The 26914-nt window shown below is 38.4% G+C and overlaps 1 protein-coding gene across 1 annotated transcript in view; it reads right to left on the bottom strand.

The window, feature by feature from the left end:
- Window positions 1-26914, bottom strand: part of LOC121325260 (cadherin-16-like) — a 40818-nt gene that overhangs the window by 1294 nt on the left and 12610 nt on the right. Inside the window, exons 7-18 of the mRNA XM_041267666.1 lie at window positions 25928-26086; window positions 23833-24029; window positions 16914-17039; window positions 16246-16396; window positions 15589-15813; window positions 15117-15193; window positions 14069-14260; window positions 8332-8582; window positions 6894-7027; window positions 5217-5465; window positions 2829-2945; window positions 235-351 (exon numbers count right to left, since the gene is read on the bottom strand). Of these exons, the coding sequence (XP_041123600.1) occupies window positions 235-351; window positions 2829-2945; window positions 5217-5465; window positions 6894-7027; window positions 8332-8582; window positions 14069-14260; window positions 15117-15193; window positions 15589-15813; window positions 16246-16396; window positions 16914-17039; window positions 23833-24029; window positions 25928-26086 (1995 nt within the window). The remainder of the gene's footprint in view (window positions 1-234; window positions 352-2828; window positions 2946-5216; window positions 5466-6893; window positions 7028-8331; window positions 8583-14068; window positions 14261-15116; window positions 15194-15588; window positions 15814-16245; window positions 16397-16913; window positions 17040-23832; window positions 24030-25927; window positions 26087-26914) is intronic.

The following is a 26914-nucleotide window of genomic DNA, read 5'->3' as shown; positions in this document are numbered from 1 at the left end:
ATTTAATTAGATTCCTATTTATTTTAAAAGTCTAATAAAGATGATGATAAGGACACTTCTGAGTACTGTAAATTGCTTTGTGAATTTTCCGCATAGTATTATAATTGTGGAACATGTTTTAAATTCTCAATGTTCTGCTCATTATAAAACAAAATAAAAAACAAACATTTAATGTGCATTATTAATGAACAATAACATGGCTATACTATGTAAACAACCTGACACAATGCATACCTAACATTCCTAGGGTTCCAAATAAAAGGCCCAAAGCAGACAGCGGAGTTGGCTTTCCCATCATTTCCAAGACTTGAGTCCTGCAGTTCCCTCGTTCAGTGCACTGGCACACGGTTACTGGAATCCAGTTAAAGACAAAGAAATAAATACATGAAATGCATTTTAAATTAATTCTAGGTAAATGCATTTTAAATTAATTCTAGGTAAATGCATTTCAAAAGATTTTGCGATGTCCTTGGAGGTACATGTGGAAGAAAGCCTAATCCATGAACCCTGTAGAACAGACCTCATTGTGCTGTATTGCTTCAGGGAAAGCATGCATTTACCCTCCTGCACCTAAAAATGAATGAGGCAAAGCAAGATGGCAATAACTATTACAGTAAGTGCAGTACACACCATCTCTCACTTCTGAACTTCTCTGCAAAACAGGCAAACCCTGCATTCTCTACTAGTTCAGCCCCTTTATACTACCTTCTTCCTCAATATATCCACCAGATACACAGACTGTTTTTAAATTTGAATTATAGCATCCTACAGTGGTTTTAATGTACCAAAAACAGTGTGAAAAAGATAACTCAGTTATGTTATAATGCTAAAATGAGTTAAACATAAATCTAGGTTATGTTTGTTTTGTAATGTGGTACTGTGCGTCATTAAAGCAGCTGTAAAGATAACTGTGCTATAATTCTAATGCATTCCAAGCTTCAGTAATTATTTTCTGATACATTGAAGATTCCCGTGTGGAATGTATTTATTCACAATAACAGGGTTTGTAGAGGAGTGGTGTATGGACCCAAAGAATGCTTTTCCATTATAACAATTGCTGTTCCAGAAAGTTTAATAACACTCTGTGAACTCTGCCTCAGGATGTAAACAATTCTGTAAATGCTGATGAAGCACCAAACATAAATATTCAGATTTCCATCAAAAATGGTCTTCAGTTTCAAAATAAATGTTATTGAAGTGAGTCTGATCTATAAGAAATAGCTTTTTGCTTTATCAATGAAAACCCAGTTGTTGTCTTTACCAAGTAAGTTACCAGACAATTCAATAGATTTTTTTTTTTTTTTGCTGTGGCACCAATCTCAGCTGACTGTCTTGTTTGCAAACACACATTTATTGAGCGACTGTAATGGTTTCTTCTGTCCTCATTGAAAGCACAATTACAGACCTCAGGGGTTCCAAATTGTATCATTTTGTTTTCTTCCACTCATCTCTGAAACATTTGCATTTATGATGTGGCACTTGAAGAGACCTGACTGAAAAAAAAAAACACCCTGGGGAGCATTTCAAGTAGGGTTTGTCAAAACAAACTTCAAAACAAAACGAATGAAAGGGACTTGAAACATACCAGCACAGAAAAACAATCGAGTGGACCTGAAGTGCCAGGTCACCTTATAGCATGCAAATACCAACTTTTTGAAATTACCAGTGCATGCAAATCCATATGCACAAAGCAGATACAGGCCAACTGCAATAGGAGGGTTTTAAATACACAGATTTCAAATGAACTGCATGGGTTTTCTTTCTGCAGTTTTGGTGCTGTTTTAGAGAGTCTGCAGGGTAAGGTTTGAGTTTTGGTAGTAGTTTATTACATAGGACAGTGAGGTTCTTTATACAGAAAACTGTACAAAACCTGGTTGATCTACACAGTTCAACAAGTCAAACCCACCAATTGTAGGAAAATACTGCATTTTATTTCACTGCAGTTTAATACAACTTTTTTAGTTATTTTACTACAAAAAAATTAACTCAAACAGATTAAAAATAGAACTAAATGCAACACACCATGTTAGAAGTACTTCCCATTCTCTAGTAGCACAGAACTAGTAAAACAAATACATTGAACTGGCTTCATGCATGTGTAAAATCAGCATTTTAGTTGGGATTCTGAGTCACTGGCTGAGATCTAATTTTCTAATTTATGGTGCAATTATTATTATAGTGACTTTAAAGTTAAAAATTTCGCACCAAATAACAAAGATTGTGATAAAAGATCTTTGCATATATTTTGCAAAAATACCAATGCTCTTAATCTGGCTTTTAGTTTTTTTATATGGACATGGACAAAGTGGGATATGAATGTCATGATTAAAATTTAATCCTAGCCACTGTCCACAAATAAATTAGACTCCTGCAAATATTATGCATTAGAAAACATTGTTGTAACATTTAATTTTAATATATTTTATATGGTACAGTAGAGCTGCAGAAAAAAAGACTGACAGATTAAGCAAACTCACCACTGAAACCAGGTTTACCACAGTAAATATGAGCAGTTATTTCACATTCTTCCCATGCTTTTCCCATGGTTATACTATGCATTTACCATAGTTTACCCTGGTTGTCCATGTTTTTTAAATAGGCTTTACCATACCTATTTGGTCATTACAATGTTTAACTGATCTTTACCATGCTTTCACTGTGCTGTATTACACTTTTGCTATGGTAAACCTTTATACTGGCCAGGAAACTGTAAAAGACGTTAGGATCTGACACTTTGAATTTCACTTGCTCGAAGGCAGAGATATCAATTATGAAAAAATCTTGCAAAGCCTTAGCACAGTACACCATGCTAAAGCTCTAGGGTTTACCTGGCAGGTTAAATTGTTTTTCAAGTCTGGGAGTCCCACTGTCTGTGATGATGATAGGCACCACATAGACCTGAGGTACCAAGTAACTGAGTCCCATGGAAAGATAGGCATGAGTCCCTGTCAAAACAAGAAAGAGATCCTCAGTTCAGAATGAAGCTGTCCAATTCAAATACATATGCATGACATCCTTATTAACAAATATATAACCATATGGAAAAAATATACTGGAGAGAATCTAAATAATGTGGCTAAAATCACTTTACCTTTAATTACAAGATATATTTTTTAACTGGGACATGGATTTTGGTTGTGCATGATTTGTTTTCATTTACTGCTTTAATGAATGCACCCACTTAAGCCTGTCGTTCTGTCAAACCCATTTACAGTTGTATATATCATAGTTTATTTTGCTCTGTGCTTTGAAAAGATAGGCCCTATTCACAAAACTTTAAAATATAGTTAAAGTTATATGACAAATGCAGCTTGTTAATCGTGACACTGTTCTGTGCTGTTGTTAATTAAGCCAACACTATCAGGCTGTATTTTATTCATGAATAAAACATTTGAATAAGTAATGCGTTGAAGGTCATGAGGTTTATCTAATATGATGAAAAGCAATAGGATAGGGATTCCTGATGTGGAATACAACATGCGCCAACATACGTCAGCAATGAATTTATCTAATCTGTATTTGGGTTCCCATTCTTCAGAGAACTGATTATAAAACCTTGCCTCCCTTACAAGAGCAAGCATTGGCTGCCACTGGACTAGTTATCTGACCTGGTCCACTCTTATCATGTCCCTGCCTGCTACCTCAGACACAGCTCTCCTTCAGGGCCCATTTTACTTGGGTGAGAGTTGGAGGGGTAACAGTTCTGTATGAACAAGCCCATGTTATACTGTTTATATTGAAAGTAGGTTTGATAGTTTAGTGTACTGTAAATACCTATTCATAACTTGTTAAAGTCTTATCAACACAAAAGTGATCAAAATCTTTTTTTGTGAAAACATTCTTGGGCACAGCAAGATTTTGCTTATTATTCATTGTTTTTGGTAATGTGGAGTTTCTGCACGCACCGCTCTCCCTGCTCTGTGCTTGTGGATCAGAAGGAAAGTTCAAGAGTATCAGGAATTTGTACAACTTAGATACTCTATAGGAAAAGAAGTGAAAATGGAACTAAATTTAGGTTTCATTTTTTGCTTCTTTCACTCAAAATGATCAAGTCATGACAAAATGCCATACAAAGGAGCTGAACGACATCATAGTAGCTTCTATATAGGTGGAGCATCTGTATCCCTGACTGGAACCCTGTCGAGAATGTTGCTGTCTGACATTAGAAGCCACGGATGATTTTTGTGGGAAGACGGTGGCTGCAGGAGAGGAAGGTTTCTAAAAAGGCATCAATTAAAACCCATACATTTAATGCATTTGGAAAACTGAGGGTGTGGGCTTTTCAAATAAAGTGTCCTCACTTCCTTGTGACTGAATGAACTTGTTAAGCATTGTAAGGGCTGGACAGGACTAATCAGGGTTCTATTGTAGCCACGTCAAATTAGGAATTAAAAGCTGTTTAAATAGGCTTGCACACATGTGCACCATGATTCGGTGCAGGTCTGCTATTGCCGAAGAATGAAGTGACATCAGAGATTGTGTCAGCTTCATGATGGGCTTTGTTCGTTTTGTGAGCTTGTGACCGCAGCTGTGAAAAAAAGCTGTGAGGGGTCTTTCAGAGAAGCAATTAAAGTCAAGTCACACTGGTGAGGAACCCGACCGCCAATCTCATTTACAGTCACAGCACAGGGTAAGGACCCTGGGTGACGTCATTGGAATAAAAAAAAAAGTGTAATTACACTCTGCTTCTGAAAGCTGCTTCCCGTTCATTCCAAACTTAGTGGAAAGATCATGAACTAAAAGAAAGACTCAAGGGAAATCAACCTGATGCCAGCACGTTTGATGCCATTCGCTTGACACATTTAGTATAATTACAGTGGCAGGGAAGGGCTATTACTGTTATTTTCGCTTCTTTAGCTGATTCCTTTGTATCAGAAAGTTAAATGGCTGTCACTGACATAAAAATCAATGGTCTTTAAATGCACTTCAAGAAAATCCCCTTCTGCCGAACTGATATCACGGTCACTAGTAGAAACCATATAACTATGAATTAAGATCTACAGATGGTCTATTTTAAATTAAATTATAGTACAGCTTCAAACATTGTGGCACAATAGATGCATTTAAAAGTGGCTCAACTTGGGTTGTGTTTCTGGCTGTGTAAATACGTGACACTGATACCAATGTAAGCTACCTGCCTGTATCCTTGGAGAGGGTTAGACGATGAGATAACTCTAGTAACACAGACAGGTAAGTGGTATTGTTCCCTCTCGTACCATTAATGGGGTTGAGCCTCCAGTTGCGGCGCACAGTGGGGTCGTTGTTGAATGAGAATTGCAGAGCCCCACTCTGCTCCCGCAGATCCCCGTCTGCAGCTCCAATGATAATGGACTGGTTCTCACGTTGCTGTGAGCACATGTACTCCTGGGAGTAATCCCCTACCAGGTGAGGGTAGTTGTCATTCACATCCTTGATATTTATCATCACTGCTGCTGTCACTGACCTAGGGGTGCTGTTAAGGCTTTCTGCCAGGAAAACAAAGAGTGATAATAGACTTTAAATATGGACAAAAAGCACGCAGAACAGTTAGAAACATCACTGAGGACACTGTTAGAAAGCATATCATTTTTGGGCTCCATCATCTTTCTGCAAGTCTCAGAGTTGCACTTTGATGTCCGATTCCGGATTCTGCGTGTTAATCAAGGTTGATCCACTGTGATTGTAGACAGTGGATACTATTTATTCGATTAGAGTGAGTTACAAACACAATATCACCTGTTTCTTTAAATTTCCACCTGCACCTGAAAAACAGACTATTTAAGTCTTGAAAGCTAGTGTTTTTATACCACAGTTAATCCAATAAACAGTATCAGCTCCAATTCCGGATGGTCAAGAATGGTTTAGTATCAAGGGCTTGGCTGACCTGAATAGGCTTGTGAGTATGAGCTGAATACACCTCAGAAATGAATGTTAATGGCAGGGTGTTGGCCAAATGATTACACGCAAAGAGATGTATCAATAGTCATTTGATGTTTTCAGTGTGTAGGGGGGGAGGACACTTTGTAACAATCTGCAACCATGCATGTTTTGTTTCCTCACTATTATAATATTTTCAAATCAATCCAAAAAGTTGTCCACAAAGCCATTTCCATCAAAGTGTACTCCGCACTCTGTTAATGTTACAAAACTAGAAAAAAAAAAAAGAATATCTATCAGGGTCAGGTTGTCATTTCAACTTTGAAACTTCATTGGGTGTTTGATTTTTTTTTTTTTGTTTCAGAAAGGAGTGTGAGTCATGAGTCTTTGATCTCATGCTGGTGTAATAGACTGCTGGTGTGAGATTGCCATTGATTTCCCACTGAAGATGAACTCCAATGATAACCAGTCCTCTGAAGGAGCAGAGCGTCTTAGTTATGCAGTGATTATGTTCAGCAGCACTCTTCTTTCTTTAATGTTGACGGATGCGGGGGTGGCAGAACTATTGTGGCCAATATGACGCTAAGTCACTGCTTGTTACAATGCTTGGGATGGTACCATAAAGCCTGTTATCTTGAAGTTCTGCAGACCCTGCCTTGCATTTGTTATCAGGAATCTTGAAGTATGTCCTGCAGTAATGTTGAATTGTGACACTGTCTGTTCACTGAGCCTTAGCAAGGTTAGGCCTAGCCAGTACTTGGATGGGAATTATTATATGTGTAGTGTCCCCCTTCACCCACTTTACCTCCTAAAACTAAAACCATGCATTCGTTTTGTTTTGGCCCAGTGAAAAAAATTGCTTCCCAGCCAGTCAGTTACCAACACCACCTGTACTTCAGAATAACTAGGGTTCCTTGTAGGTTTCTCATCTTTAAATTGCTAAACATCTATGAACAGATTTAAAAAAAAAGTATGCAGGCATGTTGTATTTTTCATACAGTATATGATATTTTTTTGCATGGTAATAGAAGACTTACCTCTCTCCTCTGCCACCACCACCATAGTGTAGACACCCTCCATCACCTCTCTGTCCAAAACTCGGGCAGTTTTTATTTCCCCAGTGTATTCATTAATGATGAACCATTCATTGGTATCTCCTTTCAGAGAATACCTATAAAACACAAGGTAAAAGCTTTGGCAATGTACTTGTAGTTTCTTTTCCACCTACTCCTTTAATGGAATACACTGAAGGCATTCACATTAGTCTCAGTGAATTATAGGGGTTTTCAAGCAGCATAGTGCTGTCCCCTGGGACCAGGTAACATAGCACTGCGGCTTACAACAGACTGGGATATTCAGTCCCAGCCTCTCAGGGGGCTAACAATGCCTCATTGCATTTGGCACAAGTGTTTCTCATCTAAACACCTGAGCAGAGTTTATAATAGCTGTGCTACTGGTTGTGGCATGCACCTTTCATTGCATAACATTCAAATGTGAGTAGGTGACCGTGTTATTATTAATCAAGAGTGTTACTAATAAGACTAATGCAGCGTCCTGTCAATCCTTGAGCGTTTATGCTTATGTCACAGAGCAATAGCACGGAAGTCATTTCGTAACTGTAAGTAATGTAGGCTATTATTTTTATCAATAGGTACCTACATCATCCATCAGCTAATTCAATGATATTTTAAGGAGATTAAAAAAAAAAAAAAAAAACATGCACTTTATTGGTGGGACACTTTATTTCTAGTTACCATAAAACGAAAATAATGGAGTGTGTGTCTTGTAAGGTGGTAGATAAATACCGTCTCTGTGTTTTTTTTTTCAATTCCATTATGAATAGTGGTCTCTAACCTCACTCCCTTGCAGATGAATTGTGCTCCAATGACATTTTCTACAACGCAGGACCCACTCATTCACAACATCATCAGTATGTACTGCTGAGGGTAATGAATATGACAACAGAGGTCCCTCTGCATGAATTAGTGTATTACAGAGGCACAGAAAATGAGATAAAATGGCTCCACTGCTCAGTTAATCACGGCTCACTGCTAATGAAGGTAATATAGTTCCCACTCCAGTGTCATAAATGATGTTAAATGAGACATGGCAGTAGAGGCAGTCTTAGCTGCCCTGTTTTACAGCAGTGCATGGACTCCTGTGACTCTGATAGGCAAAGGACAACAGATGTGGAGTTAGACACCTAGGAAGCAAGGACACAGTACATAAACAGGTTCTAAGTGGCTGAAGGGGAGATTTTAGAGAAAGAGGCAAGGGTCTCTATATACTGAGGTGGTAGAGAAAAATGCAGAAAGATGGGTCAATTTGCCAGTTCCTTCCTTCAGTACATTAGGAAGTCAATAAACACTAGCTTGTAGTACTTGCTTAAATCGTTTGAATCGTTTCCCTGCCAATAATACAAACCACAAGAAAGAAGCTAAACAAAATGAGCAGCTTGACTGAAGAAAAGAATACCTGAGAGCAATTCCGTGAGGGGTGTCCGGGTCCGAGCCCTGCACGGTGAGCACCACAGTCCCCGCTGGCACCCCCTCCTCCACACTCTCCACGTAGACTTCCTGGGATAACACCGGCGCCTCGTTCACATTCACCACCCGAACCAAGACAGTAGCCGTGGAGTCCGAGCCATAAACACCGGCAACCAGCGGCCCCACGTTCCGAGCACTGAGCACCAGAGTATACTCCTGCACACTCTCAAAGTCCAGCTCCTGACAAAACACAGTACAACACACACACACGGGTCACACTTTTATGTCTGAAAAAGGGTTCAGAGATGTATATCAAGAACCAATCATATACAGAACCTTCATCGGGAAAGCCTCCTGCATCAACCTTCCACACCAACTTCTGTACAAATGGATGTGTTTTTTAAAAGACCATTAAAGGAATGATTTCTGAAGCATACTGGTCAGACTGGAAATAGATATACTGGGTCAGTCAAAACTGGCTAAGAGGTAAATGTAATGTTCTCTATCAGTAGTAATAGTGCTGTATGTGAAATTAAAAAAAAAAAACAGCTGATTGTATTTTTGCACGATTGATTGTTTACTGCCAGTCAGTGTTATACTTTTGTTTCAGTCCATTACTTTAATACTGCAAGACAGTATAAGCTGGGATAAAAAGAGTGCAGGTCACCAGTATGGATCAGGGTAGATCAAATAACCAAACATGACAGCTGATTTTATCTCTTGTGTCCTCGTCAGACCTAGCCCCATTTGGAGAGAGACTAAGGATTTAACGGCAGGACTAGGCTTCTGAAATCCTCTGTGGCACCAGACAACTCCTTAACCCTTTAGTTGCCAGAGGTTTTTAATCCCTTGTGCCAGAGCCCACATGGGAAATTGAAAGGAATTTCACAAGTGAACTGTTTAAAAGCGTACATTTTCTGACTCCTTAGTGCTTGCTTTAGCAACCGTGACCGAGTAACAAAAGAGATATGGCAGATCACCTCTTTATCTGCACCAAGCTATTGAAGACACATGACAAGAGTTCCTCCTTTGCTGCTTTTCAAATGAGAAAATCCTAAATAAAATACAGCCAAATGACAAACAACTTTAAAAAGGGACTTGAATTGTAGGAGCCTGCCATTTGATTGTAGTTTTGTAAAATTAACAAGTGTTTTTAGCCTTTTAAAGTAAACACCCCAAAGCCGTCCCAATCAAATACAATGCAATCCACTAGGTGACTGTTAATGACTTAGCCTGCAGCAGCAACAACAGAGACTCGAAAGCACTCCAGAAGCTTGGAGAAGACTGTTGCAGGGACACAGTGGTGCATATGAGTCACCAGGATGTTATTAAAACAGAAAATGATGTGCAGTACAAAGAGAATGTAACAAGAATAATAATACATTACTTAACTGCAATGTGTCCCAGTCATACCTTTCTCTTTATTTCTGAACAGAATTGTGCAGTAGATACTGGAGGCTTACACCTTATTTTTTGTTTGGTTCTAAACCAACCCTTCTACTCTGTGTGAAACAAATCAGCACTGACCCTCAATTACCAATGGTCCTGGTGAGCTCTGTTCATCAGTCTCAGGGTATCAATCGCCACTCTTGTTACATTTGATTGTTAGCAGGCAGTCCCTGACCTGTTTTTCTTTCTGTCCCTGACGATAAGACTTCTAGAAAAACTACCAGTACAGAATGTCCTGTCTCCGGTACTATTTGTGACAATCAGATAAAAGCATTATCAAAATCCCACTGTGTAATCCTTCCTCCCATCCCAGTGAAATGAAATCATTTTACCACACCTGCTGTCTGCTGCAGCAAACCCAGCTTTTCAGAAAGGCTTTCTGCACAAAAACCACATTGTCTGCGTACCGTTAGCAATACTTATTTTCGAACCTAATTACCTCACCTGTTGTGGTTCAAACCCACTATAATGGTCTACAATTTTGGGATTGAGACATAATAAAAATGAAAAAAAAACTACATGAACGTAATTTGATCTTTTATTTAACATCATGTAGTCAAAGAAACTACAAAATTACATTGCAAAAGTCATAATAGTAGTACAGTATTTCATGTTAGATTGCGAAATGTCACATTTTTCTTTTGTTATCAGTTTTTAATTAAGTATATGGAAAACTACAAAGTGGTATGTAATTCAATATGCTAACATTTTAGCAGGTTTCATTCGAGTTTATGCAAATCTTTTGGCCATAGACTTACTGGCTCCTTAACAACAATGGAAATACGGTGGCTTGTAAGGGTCTGAAAGTTCGGGTCCCAGACCTTCAATGGGGTGGGATTCTATTCCAAAGAGCCACACAGGGGACAGGGTCAATATAATAAAGTCCACTGTATTGTTGATCTGACTTTACACAGCACCAATAGAACTTAATCTAAATGCATTTGGAATATCAGAAAATTCCCTATATTAAAAATCCCTATGACTGCTACAAATGCTCCAAAGAGGGATGAAATAGTAGGAGTAAATATAAATGTGCTGTCGCTCCGTCTCTCTGATCAACAACAAGCACACATGCCGAGTGGGCGTAGCAAACAGTGGGTCAGTGTCCTCTCTAATCTATCCCTTAAAGATATAAGGATCGCTACAAGCTTAGAGTTCCAGCGTGGCTGATTTACGTCACTCATATAGTCTTGGCAAACACTAAAAGGACTAAAAAGGTGGGCAGTGTGGTCCAGTGGTTAAAGTCCAGGGCTTGTAACCAGAAGGTTACCAGTTCAACTCCCTCTGACTGACTTACTGTGTAACCCTGAGTAAGTCACTTCACCTCCTTGTGCTCCATCCTGTGGATTGAGATATCAAATCAATGTCCTATTGTAAGTGACTCTGCCTGTAATGCACAGTTCACAGCCTACGTAAAGTGCTTTGTGATGGTGGTCCACTATGAAAGGTGCTATATAAAGACATATATAACAAGCACACTAAAAAAACTAGCAGGATTCTATGGATAAAATAATTTTATGAACACCCCTGCTAGCCTTCATTGGACCTTCAACGTTTTGTTAAAGCCCATTTTGATTAATCAAATCAAGTCTGCGGTTTATGATCCCTTTTTTCAACTGCTTAGAAGCTGATTTAAACAAACTTAAAACAACCAAACAAAAATAACACTCCTTAACTATTAAAAGCTAAATTAAAAAATACTAAAAATAAACTTTGTAAATTCAATAAGACATTGAAATAGACTTGCAGTCAAAACATTTGTAATTTAATTTAGTATTTTTTAAATTTAACTTTAAACACCTCATCATAAATTGAGAGGTAAAGAGAAGAAAGTCAAGTCAAGACAGCTGTTTTGACCAGTATCTTCATCTGTGTTATGCATGTCAAGGTGTCAGTGCTATAAGTTGTAAAGCAGCATTACAAGGGTCAGTTATGGTGCTGTGCCTTGTCTATATCTTATATCTGTTGTTAAGGGAAGTTCAATTAGTTGCTTGACAAAAATCAGATTCATTAGTTCAGCATGTGCTTTAGCAGATTTACCAATGCAATTTTGAGTCAAAGCCCCCTGCTAATATAATTGGCTGATGGTGGCCCTGGCTTAAGGATCACAGACCAATGAATAACTTTTTTATTAATTTGGAGCACTTCACATTGGTGACCTGTCAACTTGGTTTCATTAAAAAAAAAAAATATATATATATATATATATATATATATATATATATATATATATACAAATGCCCTCTGTTTATGTGATACATAATGTGTTACATTCCAGACCAATGTGGAATTTTCTTCCTTGATGCTGGGAATGTTATATTAAAAGGCTAAATACTTTAACAAATCATATGCAGAAATATCAGTTCATCCATGATTTCAAACACTCAATTAAAATTCCAAGGAAACACTCCAAATAAAAACGGTCAAGTAGACAAACTGTACTGTACGCTGAAGAGACTCGTCAAAATGTTGCTTTTACCTAGTAGTATGAGTTCCTTGAAAGGAGAAATAAATAGTATTTTGTATCGCATGTGCATGTAGTTTTTATTTATTGATTCGTAAAATAGCTGAAATAAAAAAAAAACTATGAAGGTGAATCGTTCTCCAGCTGAATCCCTCATCAGGATTCTGTGGCCAAGGCTTGCCGATGACTCACCCTGCCTGTCACCTCAGTGAAAACGCTCAAAGTCTTCAGAGTAGTTTTTAACTCCCCCTTTAGCTTTCAAACCATGTCACAAGAATGCTTCCCTACCTGAATACAGAGCCTCATTCCAGACAGGACAATGAGGCATCTCAACATGCAACTGTACACTGCTGGTGACAGCCTTAAATCAGGGAGTAGGCATCAGTCTACCTCTGTGCTACAGACAGCCAGACTGGTGGGTGAACGCAGCGCAGAGAGGTGAACTCAGTGCACAATTATTACCAGAATGTTACTGGGAGCAATTTTGTTGCTTTGATCTGGAGTTCCCTTATGAAGCACCTGTTCTGTCTTCCATTATTAAATTTTTTTTTTTTTATTTCACTTGTCTTCGTATTATTATTATGCTCCTTGCTTTGACTATGAGCTCAGACATTCTAGCTGCCTGCTGCAGATATCTGTGACATAAGCTGGATAAGCCAAAGTGTCTTATATTGGTAGGTGATTGATATCACCATGGAGAGCACTGCTGTGTATTCTGTTATAAAAGTTTACTGTAGTAAAATTTTAAATTAAGCATAGTGTAATAAAACATAGTAAAGCATATTAAAACATGTTTAATCATAGTAAACTATGGTAATTTTAGTAGTATAGTAGTAGTATAACCATGAAAAAAGCATGCAAAAACTGCACAATTACTGAGGCAAACTTTAATAAGGACTGCCAGTAAAACAAAAGGAAAATCTATACAAGTGTCAGATCCCTAGATTCTGTCAAGGCTGATCTAGTATGTACATGTATCTATGACAGGCAACTCTAGAGCAACTCCTGAGAGCACCATGATACAGACTTAGCAAAAAACATTCCCTTCTTGTTCCATGCTCATAGGTAACTCCTATGCACCTAACCAGCCCCCCCCCACATCACACCACACCACACCCACACCCTCTAAATTTAGCGTGGTATGTCACTGGACCAATAGTTTCTTTGAAGTAAAATTATGACAAGAATAAAAAAGCTGTTGTCATTTATCATTTTCCACAGAGCTCATTCACTTTCCACAGGGGAGGACATGTTAATTCATGTGAAGTGCAGCCATAATTAATCCAAGTATAGCGACTGCCAGCAGCAGCACTGTGAAGATGAGCAGCTGGGAAAGCCTTATGCGGGCAGGGATTCCATTAGATCGACTTTCTTCATTTGGTATTTATTTTTTGAATCCTGATTCCTATTCACAAGAACCTTTTCAAATTTGCATTGAAATAATGTCTTGCAAACGTAATACTAATATTCTTTTAGTCTTTTAAAAATATATAGGAGGCTAGATAAGGTTTGGTAAAAATTTGGTGCAAAGGCAGTTATCATGTTTACCTTGTAGAGTATGACGGGTGGAAGGATGGACAGACGGAAAATCAGCACACTTTTTGAACAAGGACTCAAAATAGGGGCACCAAGGACAGCTACTGCAGTGTGGCACGAAGGTCTAAAGCGTAAATTGTTATTAAAGATTATATGCTGATTCAATAAAAGTTCATTATGTTACACGGCACAGCAACATCATGTTAGGTGCAGTTTACACCTGCAACTCTTATCTGGAATATTGTTGATAAGTCCCCCCTCCCCACCCATACTGTACCTTCTTGAGGATTATGCTGGCTGCATTATTCTCTCTGTCTGCCTGCAATTCAAAGATTTCTCCCTCGTTTCCTGACTCAATCTTGAACTCCACAAGCCAGCTGTCTGTTCCAGGCTTATCTTCATCTGAAGCTGCGATCTTTGTTACCAGAAAACCCATCTCTGTGTCTTCAGGCACCTTAAATGGTCCATACTGCAGCGAAAAACACAACATATACACCTGATACATTCACTCAGTGCTGGATCCCCAAGAAACTACTGTCTGTGAGACAAAATAAAGATATCTGTACATCTTGCAAGCTATTCTCTGCTCTTACAGTGCTCTTAATTATGTTTGCAGTGTTTTGTCAGAATGTCAATGCACTTTAATTGCAGTTATACCCCAGTTGTTTTTTCATGACACGTTTAATCCTGAATTATTCCGCTTACTTTATATAGCAAACAATCAGTTACTCATTTGCTAAGGAATGCTTTCCCAGCCCCAACAGCCTGTCATTCTGTTGATGCTTTTTTTTTTTTTTTTTTTTTTTACACAAATAGAGTCGGTAAATGTGCTCTAAATCTCACTGGTACAAAAGGTTTGTGAAGTGTTGAAACTTTAACTCCTGAACAGTTGAACTTGTGAAGTGCCTTTAACAGACACATTCAAATCTTCTTGAAATGTCAAATGAATGTGCAATGCTTTTCAATCCCCATAAAACACATGTACAATCCCCAAAGCCCCTGTTTCTGTTAACAAAGAAAATGTTATCCCATTAAAACTCTTTCATAGCCTCCTTCCTAATTCACGGTTCTGGTTAAGTTAACAAAAGCAAATCCAGTACTAGCCATAGCATCATATACACACTTTAATAACACTAACAAAATGAGAGAAAAAGCAATTCAGGAGAACTAGAAGTGTGTTTTGCACATACTAACAAACACATGACAAACTGAGTTTAGCGTTACTGAAAGACTCGATACAACTGTAATTGGTTGTCAGTCACTAAAATCACAGCTTTGATGGCTTCTATTTTGCGAAAGCACCATATTAAATAAGACGATATTACATTTCTTTGTGAAAACACGGGAGGCCTGTCATTCACATCCTCTACATCCAGGATAACCGTACAGGTGCTGCTGTGCCCTAGGAAAGAGGTTATTAAAAACAAAGGGTTGTTCGGTCAATTATTTTACACATGGAAGATTCTCACTCAATGTATTTGCTGTTTGTTGTCTAAATTGTTTGTATTTAGAATAAGAGATGTCCAAACTATCCAAATTCAATTGTTTTGCAGACAGCACTGATTATTTGCTGTTGCCAGTAGTTAGTGCTTATAGAATGTTAAGAACAGCACACTGTAAGGTTTGGCTAACAGGAAAAAAAACCCCAAAAAACAAACAAGTGGTACTAATGAACAATGCAATACAATCTCTTGGTTTTCTATGAACAGAACCCTGTACTCTGGGCACAAAAAAGGCGAATTATAACTTTCACCCCATAAACACAGCAGTGTGATATCTCGCCCCTGGTCAGCTTACCTCCTTTCTGCCCGGCCAGATCCTCTGCTATCACTTCCAGTGTGTAGAGAGCTGCAGCACCATAGAGACTAGCTGCCTGCATCGTAACGACTCCTGTATCCCTGTCCATTCTAAATAAAGGCTCTTTGCTTTCTGGTTTCTGACTGGCAATTCGGTAAACAATTTTTGAGTCATTCATGGTGGGAGCATCTGCGTCCGTGGCCTGGACTCGAAGAATTTCTGTCCCTAATAAAAAATTTAAACGACACACTTTAACTATAATATACAACTCTCATAAAACCAAACAGCTAAGTGCTACTATACCAGATTCTATAGATAACTTGTGAAAGTTATATATGTTTATATATTTCTAAATAGACCTGGATTTGTGTCAAAGACACGTTGGGCAAACCACTGGCTTATTAGGCCAAGAAGGTACATGACTAGAGGTAGGCAGTGAATGCATAAAGCCTATCAGTACAAATTAACACAAGAAACGTTTATAATTTTGACATGGACGATCTGACACACTCACTGACCCTGCCAAATAGATTAGTAATCACATTAATCTTAAACTAATCTGACAGGACTTTCCACCGAGGAACAAGGATGACCTTCCATTCAGACGGGTTGGTAAATGCCCTAAATTAAGTGCTTGAGTCACAAATCAAGTCTCACCTTCCACGGACAGCTCATTCACGTGTGCCTGGTACAGCTGCTGGGAGAAGACGGGCGCGTTGTCATTGTCGTCTCCCACAGCGACTGCCAGCGTGAGGGAGTCGGCATATGCGGTGCCATCAGGGCTTTCTGCAAATACCTCGATCTGAAACTAACAGGAAGACAACAGGGTCACTGCCAGGCTCCTGCCAAACTATACGAGGGATTTATCTGTATGGTCGCTTCCAATATAACCTGGCATTAACACTGCAGGATTTCTTCATATATTCAATTCACTGTTTGTATTACATTATATGTAATAGAGTAATAGGAAGCTAAGAGTAGGTAAATAAATAACAAATTGAGTAGGTCAATACATTCTGAGTTATATGGCGGCACACTGTTTATAAATTCTATACAATCTCAGTTACAAACATCTGAACAGTCAGAACTCCTCTTTTGATATGCTTCAGTTTTGCTGCAGTGTTATTACACTTGACCGCTGAAACCCTCCTTTCAACCAGGACCCTAAAAGAAGACTCTACAATATTCTAGCACATTTAAAAGACACAGCTTCCACATTTATGATTTTCAGAATTTGAAGTATATGTATGTTTCTGTGACTGCAATAAAATCCTTCACTGTTTGGGTCCACAAGAACGGAGAGCGGCTGTGCAGTCCTGACTTGCCTCAGCCTGACTTTCTCTATCCAGAGGCCGGGTCACTGAGATGACGCCCTCACTGCTGATGGTAAAAAGATCCCTAGGGAAAGCTCCCTTCAGCCTGTAAACAACTGGCCCTCCACTCCACTGAACCTGGAGGTGTGGAAAAAAAACAAACTGGTCAAACATTAAACAGAGCAAATAACTCACATTGCCACAGGCAAGGGTAAGGTCTCTTTTCAAGCATAAAAAAAAGAAAAACTTGTGCAGTTTCACTGAAATACATTGGTACAGTGCTGCCTTGATGTTTCCCAGTTTGATATGTCACTGTTTTGGTAAATTCACAGTTAAGCTGATTAAATAGTACACTGCTTTATGTATAAGATACAGTGGAAGCACGGGACTATGTGAACACTGCCCCTGCAATTTGAGATCTCCTTACCCTATAGGCTAAATACTACATGCTAATGATGTTTGTACCATTTACATTAGACTGCAATATTAAAATAAATCTAATTTATGAGTAGAATGAAAATATTAAACACGTGTAATTACAAAAATGGCTTATCTTTACATCTCACTGGGGAATAGAGGTTATTGTGCCTTTTGTTTTACAAGGCAGATTGCAAAGCAATAAAGCACTGAAACAATTGTAACAGTATTCAACTCACTAGAATTAACAACAATAACGATTACATTTTACTTTTAACACAAACTGTGTCTTCTAACTTTATCCTTTAGCAAACATTTTCCTGTAAAATAATGTATTTACAGATGCATCTACACAGTGATTTTATTTTGACACAGCACGCAGCACATAGGTTAACTACTGTACTTGTAGAGCCATGTTTATTGCATTAAATCTAAATTCTGTTTACTATTAAGGGTGAATACCATAGTCACATGAAAAAATACATTTACCATCTGCATCTTTCAGCGATTGCTAACAAAGTGCGATTACTAAGCAAACCTTTCTTCATTTCTGGATAGGAAACTGTTAAAAGACACAGCTAAGGAAAGCCCAACTAGCAAAAAAGTAATAAGATCTATTTCACAGAGTGTGAGCGTATCCATGGAGATTATTGGGAAACTTGTTTGGTTTGAAGTTGACTTCTGTGGACCACTGCCAGGAGGCTATGAAACAGTGCCTAAGAAGGAGTTACATACAGACATGTGCTTCTCATCAAGAGCCTGCTGAACAGGGCAGAAACTCTGTTTGGGTGATCTCTTTCTAAACTTAACTCACCGTATATACAAGCCAACTGCAACAGGATTACTTCACTGACACTGTTGTAGACTTTTTGGACATTGAAAGAATTTACATAATAGCATGATTGTTCTGTTCTAAAAAAGCAAAGGATGATGTCATGTGTTTTGGTTACTCCAGTTTCTTGAGCTCTACCTTTATGTTCGTAATGTTTTCAGCTGAGTCATCTATTATTATAACACTATACAAAACAGCACTTTGAGCAAACTGCACATTTCAGCTAATTACATTTGGAAAGTGTCTGTGAAAATGTTTTACATTGTAGTGTTATGATCACTTGTGTTTTGTTTTTGTTTTTTATTGGATGAAAACTGTTTTTACATGATGTACTAAATTGATGACTGAAATTTACCTATTGTAAAACTGTGCTGGATGCACCATTCCAAATATCCCTATAACATTTAAACTGCAGCTGCATTGCACTGTGCTACACTGCAGTGGTGCTGCTATTGAACAGAAACAGCTTCTCATTTGTATTGTTCAAAATGCAATATAAATGTAGTTGAAGGGGAATAAGAAAATATAACAGTGAGATTCACAGTGGAAAGTAGTGTGCATTATAACTTAAACCTGATCGATCACTAAACCTAAAGCCAAAATTCCGTATCATCCTGTGGCTGTGCCAGTGGTTTCATTAAACCTGATAAAGAGAGGACTGACTTGGACTTTACTATCTGCTATACATCTGTTTCACTTAAAAACTTTAAAGGCTGTACAGTTACCAGCTCTGAATACTGTAATAAGTGATGGTAAAGTTGCACATTAATTACAGTTTATTGCTGTTGTTTGATACTGAGAAAACAATGTACATTGAGCTAAGGTAGCAATGCCTATTTGCTTGTAGTTTTATGTGGAGGTATAAATAGTTTATCAGTCTTTTGCTTCTGGTGACATTAGAAAAGGTGTTTATGCCCTGACTCACAAGGAGGAGAATAGAGTGATGTGTGGCTGTACAAATCTGTGGACAGCATGAGTATCTCATATAATGAGGTACTGGGAATGTAACAGTTTTCTGCCTACATACACATTAAAGTCTGTTTCTGTGAAATGTTAAAAATGAAGTGGTATATGGTGTACCAATTTAAACCAATAAGACAGCGAAGTACTCACAGTAAAAACATTTTAAAAGATAGTATAGTAGTTTTTTATGCATGATGATTGTTTAAATATAATTAAATGTTTTTTTTTTGTTTTGTTTTTTCATATGATTTTACCATACAGCTAATTTTATATTATATTCGATAGAAAAGAGAAAAATATTTTCTTTTTTTTCAGTGAAATCTCTGCTATACAAACTAATTGGGATCAGGGTGTGGTTTTCAAAATTGTTTAATTAACGGCTTTTAATCTTGGCCTTTTCATTTAACTGAATCAGAGCATGTGAGCGATTGATTAAACACGTCTCTCATAAATCAATTAAATGGAAAACAAACCCTGTACCTTTAAACATACTGTATACTGTAAAGTAATGTAAGTAAATGATATAGAGGGCTGCTTTGCACATGTATTTATATACAGTGTACCACATGGTCATCTCAGATAAGCGATGTTAATAAAAAGTTTTTTTAATTCGTTATTACACTCAGGGAAAACCTAGTAAGATGTGGAGGGGTCGATGAAGGAGGGTGTTATTAGCTGCCAGTGGAAAATTTTACGGATTTGTCTGCATTTATCAGCACACTTGTCTGAAACAAACCAGCTTTCCATTTTCCACCACAGTTAAAAGCCTTTCATCTGTTAGTCAGCTCTCAGCTATGACCAGGCTAGCTTCGTACCAGACATTACTGCATTGGGTCCCCTCACGACACTGTTGCTGCCAGCTGCAATGACTCAAACCCTGCTTCAATTAAAGCACCTCAGTGAGTCCCTCGGCTATACCTACTCTGTGGAACCCGACAGGTCAGATCTGCTGCTATACCAATCAAGTCAAAACTGCCATTCTTTGTAGTCCTGTTGCTTCCCCAAATACCCAGGACCCTATTTTAGCACATATTTTGGAAGATAAAAATATTTCCAAGGGTAACAAACAATGTGGTTCTGCATATACACCCCAATGTACAGCTGTTATTTTGAACAAGTGTGGTGAGAGGTTATCATTGTTGTTTTTGTTGCTGTTTGGCTTCCAAGAAGGAAATAATACTTGAACTGGGTTAAACAGTTCTGATCAGATTTTTAGCTTTCCAGGAAAGCCATTTAAATATACTGTATCTCATCAATCTTAACATGTATCATAAAAACGATATTTGAAATATGGACTATATGAAAAATTGTCAACAGCAGTCTAGAAAATGTTTAATAAACAATAAACTTTATTTATTTAATTCATTAATCAAATAAGACTATAAACAGTCTGGAACTGCAAAGTATAGTATAGCCTTGTAACCATACAAACAACCAAGCTACTGTGAAGTTAAACTGCAGTTGGATTGTATCCAAGGTCAGGGAGTAAGATGTTCTAGAGAAGCTTATCTACAGTTCAACAGCACACCGCTTTGAAGTTCCTCAATGTTCTCTCTGTTGCTGCCACAGCATATCAGAAGTGAAGCAGTCAGATTGTGAGGCCCTCAGCCCATGCTCTGCTCATAAATCTTTAATTCCACTAAGAGCAGTGGATATGTTCTCTCAAGCCCATGGGGGCTTGCGCAAACTTTCACAAAGGGCTTCTCCTAAATAACAGGTCTTGTTGTGGAGACCCGGGTCTCTGCTCAGCATCACTCAGTGTGCAGCCGCTCTGACACTATTTATCCTCGCCGTGTGCCGTGGTATGAAGAATGAAGAGCTTAAAAGGTCAGGAGCTGAAACGGTGACTGCAGCTCCTCAGCGTTCACGTGTAACAAGCTGCTCGGCTGAACCATTCCTTATTCCCTACAGCTGTCATAGACTCAAATCCAACCTCTGCCACTGACTGACTCACTGTGTGGCCCTGAGCTAGTCACTAAACCTCCTTGTGCTCCATCCTGCGGTTGAGATGTTAAATCAATGTCCTATTGTAAGTGACTCTGCATATAGTAAACAGTTCACAGCCTACCTCTGTAAACTCTTTGTGATTCCACTTTGAAAGGTGTTATATAAAAATATTATATTATTACAGTAAGAGCCTACCTCCATCTATCTCCTTGCTCCAGATATCATCTGCTGTGTGTAGCATGCGTACTTAAACTAGAGACATCCTTGAGTGGACCAGAATCTGAGACATTAATAACATAAGCTAAAATCCACAACCAAATAAGAAGCGAATATAGTAAGGCTTGGGATTGATTTCAGAGGAACATAGGAATCACACCCAATCATAAGCTGACTGATTATACTGGAACACCTGTCATCTTTCAAAACTGTCAAATTATTGTCATGTAAAGGCAATGTAAAGTTTCAGAGAGGAATCTTTAAAAACGACAATTTGACAGCAAAATAAGCAGTTTGGTCAGAGGTAACATTCGTATCATCCTTCATTTAATAGCACCTGCCAACAGAGAGATGACAATTGCGATCTGGAGGCAATTCCAAGCCATGGTACCAAAACTATGGTAGTCAAAAATACTGTGATACTTGCTTGTGTTAACTGTTACTAAGATAAAGCCTTCATCCTGGAGCCAAAATGTTTCTCTACTGTACTAAACTCGTATTTGAACAGCATAATAAACTGCTAAATTACCTTTCAAATTGAGTTTCATGTGAGTTAATACAGAAATACAGCAAAGCAAAGATGAGTAATGTCTGACATGCTTTGAAAAAGGGCAGCATAGCACACACACACACACACAGATACTGCTGAATACCGTGTAAGCTGCGTGGATGTAATTTGTTTCCCAGGCAGGTAGGCATCAAACCTGCACATTTCTGGCATTCATACAAATACAGACAGAACTCTCTACTCTGAACTCTCCAGCTGTGTCAGCCTGAACTTCACAGAAGCAGCTTCCAAAGACAAAACACCAAGACACAAAAAGACACCTCGAAGATAACAAAGTCAAGACTGTGATCAATTTTAGAATGACCTGTTCAGCTTTCAGAACATCCCCAGGGTAAAGTTATACAAGCAGCAGCTAACATCCGCCTTTCTGAGTCAGGCTTCCCTCAGAGTAGGTCTGGCCACGTCTGTGTAGGGGGTGAGTGGGTGTTAGTGTGTGTGTGTGTGTGTGTGTGTGTATGTGCGTGTCTGCGTGTAGGTGGGTCTAGCACTCATCATTCAAGGCTCTCTGTCAGGAAAGAATAGAATAGAATAGAAACACCTACACATTCTCTTAATGTGGGATTTTGCTGGGAGAGGCTTCTACAGTTACAGTTCAGCCTCTTTTTCTGTTGTGTTATATTTTTTCAGTTTATATTCTGACCATAATTTAGTTTACCTTAAATAATGAGCATTCAGTACGTTACACTTGATTTGTAAACCTGCTATATACCTTAGGCACCTCATTGACAATGAGAACGTGGTTTTGGGATGCAGTTTCACGGCTTCACCTGTTTGTCTCTTATATTGATAGAAGCAAATTACCCTGCATTCAAATCTCAAGTTCAATTTGACATGAACAAGTTTGGATACACTTTAAATACAGGTACATTAACTGCACGAAGATTTAACAAAGTTATTTACTCAGTCTTGCCATTTTGTATGCTTCAGCAGAACACCTGAACAATGGGCGTGAAGCTTTCATTTTTAATGCCGCCCTAAGCGAGAGTGCGTCTATTCATATTTTTGGGGGCAGATGAAAGCATTCAGCTGTGAGTGATACTATAAATGTTATATAACAAGCTAAAGGTCAGGGAAGCCCCCTGGTGTAAGCAGAGCATGCTGCACACCATGAATGAATGCAGTTTTACATCATGCAGGATGGGGGTGGGGGGGTGGCAGCGGAGAGACACAGGAGGGGTGTCTTCTTATGTGGAGCAGTTATAGAAACCTTTTGAGGTCAAAAATGTGAGTCATACCAAGGGGAATATCTAATGAGGAAGAGAGTGATACCCTTCCAGTGCCCTTTAAACATTATCCTGTAGTTGTGTAGACTACAGGAATTGCTGTGTCAAGCTAAACCGTGATTCAGAACTGAAGTTAATCAACATGTAATCCGACCACTGAACCAGGAAGGCAGATTTGAACTCCTTAAGGAGCAGAAAGTTTTTCCTGTGTTCTAAAATATCCTTCTCATATTTTATAAGGGGGTGAGGTAAAACATACTTTTTTCTAATGTGAATAAAAAAAAAACAAAGGAATACATTATCATTACACACTGTATGTGATGCCAGTCCTGAAGGGAGGAATGATGCTATAGTGCGGCATTGGCTACAACAGCGCCATCATTTTGACTTATGGTTGAACTTGTAGTGAAAGCCCATTGGACAAGGATAAATAACTGAAGAGTGCTGTCAGACAGTAGATTAGCTAGCATTTTAAATCTGCATTGCAGTGTTATAATTTTCAGTTACACTACTGTTATACTGTATTAGGAATGTGCAGCTCCTTCTTCAAGTTTTGAAAAATGTGCAATAAGTTTGATTGCTCTAGCAACATAACATTGTAAATTTAACCTCAAATTTAGATAATTTAAACATTTTGCACAACCTGAAAGGATTTTCAAGTCAAAGCGAACTGGGAAAAGGTGATTTTTTTTTTTTTATTTATTTTTTTTTTACTGTAGCTATTCACTTTGATATGCTTTCAGCACAGTTACTTTGTCTCCTTACCTGGGAGATCTGCTGTGGAAAAGGGCCTTGCTGGTTCTCCTGCAGATTCACAGGCGCTAGTGGGATCCATGTGTTCTCCATGACTTTAATGGACACAATGCCCTCCGTTGTGTGTGCATAGGATTCCTCTCCCATGTCCTTGACTGTCACCTTCAGGTTATACATGTTACACTGCTCTGGGTCTAGGAGACGCACACCTAGAAAACAGGAGTGGAAACTTTAAAGGGATTTTATAATATTGACATCAAATATCCCACTATCTGTGTCACTCGTTGCTGTTTCTGATTAGATGGGTATTTACCATGCGCCCATTTACCAAGTGGACAAATATTGCTGAACCGTTGTTTAACTGAGCCTCCGATGTTAATTACATATTCAAAGTGAGTGGCGCCTCAACCCCAAGGGGCCCCTCCAGGTGGTCAGATTGAGCTGCACTTGTAAAGCTCTTAAGGGAAGGTCTCATGGTACTAGTACCATGCCTGACCATCGTCATAGCGCCATTGTCCGTCACCTTTTGAGGAGCCTTTGCTAGGTCTTTTATATTACAGTCCCAGGGTCCTCTGTCTTCAAACTAGATTAGTCACTGACAGAACAGGGCTTTTAGGGATGTTGTTACAGAAAAGTTGAGACACATTCTATTTCTATCACTCTGAGTCATCATGTACTACAGGATGCCATCTTTATGTTTGAAGCTTGTTACAAGTATAATTGTTTTGAATCCGTGATCCAGAATTAACAAACTAACTAATGAATGTAAGGAACCCTATTTGAAGTACAGCAATTATCACGTATTATGTAACAACTTGTCTCCAATGTAGTAATTAGAGTAAAGCAGAAGATAAATATGTTGACCTGCGGAAGAAACACATGTTTTTTTTTTTGCTGTTGTTGTTGTTGGGTTTGTCTCAATTACGCACAGTTTTAGCCAAACCAAGCAAACTCTGAACTGTGTATTTGTTTTTTTTAATTCAGAATTCCCCTGATGCAGAAGTAATTTTTAACTCAATATTTTTACTCACTAGCAGTTAACAGATAAAAAGATTATGATTTAGGAAATGTACCCAGATTCAAATTCTTGGTTAAAAAAAAAAAAAAAAAAAGACACATTTTTTTGTGTACATGGAATTCTTAATAATCTCTATAGGAGCGACAGTATAAGGAGCATTCTTTGACTGTACAATTTTCTGATTTCTGCTATCATAGGATAATTACATAATCACGTGGTTAACAGGAGACACAGCGACTGCTTGGTATAAAAAAGGCTGCTGGGAGTTATAGCCTAAAAGATTGTGCCATGTTCAGTTCGAAATAAAACATATCCTAGTCTTAATTGGAAATTCCTATAGCATTCAGCATTCTATAAAGTACTATAATTATAATAATTATTATTATTGTCACACTCAAAAGTCTTTTTTTTTTATTTTGTGGAAGGGACAGCAATTTCTGCAGTGTAACGGCTTGTCTGCAACTCTATTAAAGATGCCAAAGCCGGCATACATGGGTAGTTGTTAAGCAGGTTTAACATTAAAGAAGCAATTTGTAGATTTCCAACAGTAAATGAGTTCACAGGGGTCATCCACTGGGGGACAATGACTCCTGGGTGTAATCACTGAAATGGTTCAGTCAATCTACAAAGGGGCAGACAAGTTACACTAAAATAGCATCAGTTAAGCCCCAATTGGTTTTCTCCATGACTGTGCACTAGTTTTACTGTAGCTTGCCAGCCAGCTTCTCTAGTGTCAAACATTTCAACAGACTTGCTAGTGATAGCACCACAAAAGCAGCTGACAAGGGCTTTTATCTGACACTCAAGTGTTGAATCACAGAAATCACAGAGACACTTAGCAAAAGTGATCCAAATGGAAATCACTGGCTCACACTTTCCAAAACAAACGTAAAGGGGGAATAACAAATGCTCTGTATGGGTTTAAAAAAGTTTTTCCGAGACAAAATATATCGCATGTCGCTTATTTGTGAGCTGGTAAAAGTGACCGAGTGAAACGTCAGATACTGTCTGCTCAGTTACCTCACAGTGACTTGTTTCAGCAGTCTGGATACTGCAGACTATCCACACTGTATTAATTGTGAGACTTGCCTTCTGCAGTGAGGGACACAGAGCCGGTCAGGGAATCAATCTGGAACATGTTTCTGGATACTTCTGCTGGGGCCTGGCTGACCAGACTGTAGCGGAGGTCAGCATGTGGGGTGGCGGGGTCATCCAGGTCAGTGGCCTGCACCTGCATAAAGGGGGACCCTAACAGGAACCGGAAAAAAAAAAGAACAAGGTCAGAAACTTTGGGGTACCCAAGCAAAATCTAGACCCATCCACTGGTCTTAGTACATTAAAGTACACCACAATGTAAACATGAACCTATCGCCAGCAACACTGCCCCCAGTGCGCATAAGAAAACCACATTTGTTCTACATGGTTTCTCTTACTGATGTATTTCTAACACAATCACAAATACAACACAATTGATACCTAGAATAAAGTAATAAAAAAAATCAAGGCTTTTGGTCATTTAACTTCATATTTCTAAAGCAATCTGGGATGGCAACATGAATGATGGTATACAAATGTAGACTGTATTTTATTGTATTTTAAGCAGGAGCTACTTTGATAGTCTGCAAGTAGAAAAGGAAACAGAAAGGAAAATTACAGTCAGGAGTCAGGAGCTAATATTTAGCCTGTTGAGAAGCAGTCTGGAAACAATGGTCATGTGACTATGTTGTCTAGTTTGCAGCATTATACAAACTAATGAGGGAAAGTCAATAACTGCTGATATATAAATCAAGAGGAAGGTAAACAGAAACACATTATCCTCTTGTTGGGCCTTCCACTCTGCCAGGTGTATCTTAGTCATATGATTCACAGACTGCAGCCTGCTGTATTAGTGTTTTTTTTTTTTTTGTTTTTTTATTATCTTTAATCTCTATTTGATCCTGCAATATACATTTATAGATTTTTATAATACAAATCCATTAAAATATTCCATGCCTTAAATAGCCAGTCTATATATAGAAGAAAAGAAATGTCCATGGCATTTAGCCAGATGAAATATTCCACTACTCAGCATTATGA

Source organism: Polyodon spathula, chromosome 13, assembly GCF_017654505.1.
Source record: "Polyodon spathula isolate WHYD16114869_AA chromosome 13, ASM1765450v1, whole genome shotgun sequence".
Taxonomy (NCBI): Eukaryota; Metazoa; Chordata; class Actinopteri; order Acipenseriformes; family Polyodontidae; genus Polyodon; species Polyodon spathula.
The sequence above is the reverse complement of the archived record's forward strand: the minus strand, read 5'-3'. Positions and strand labels throughout refer to the sequence as shown.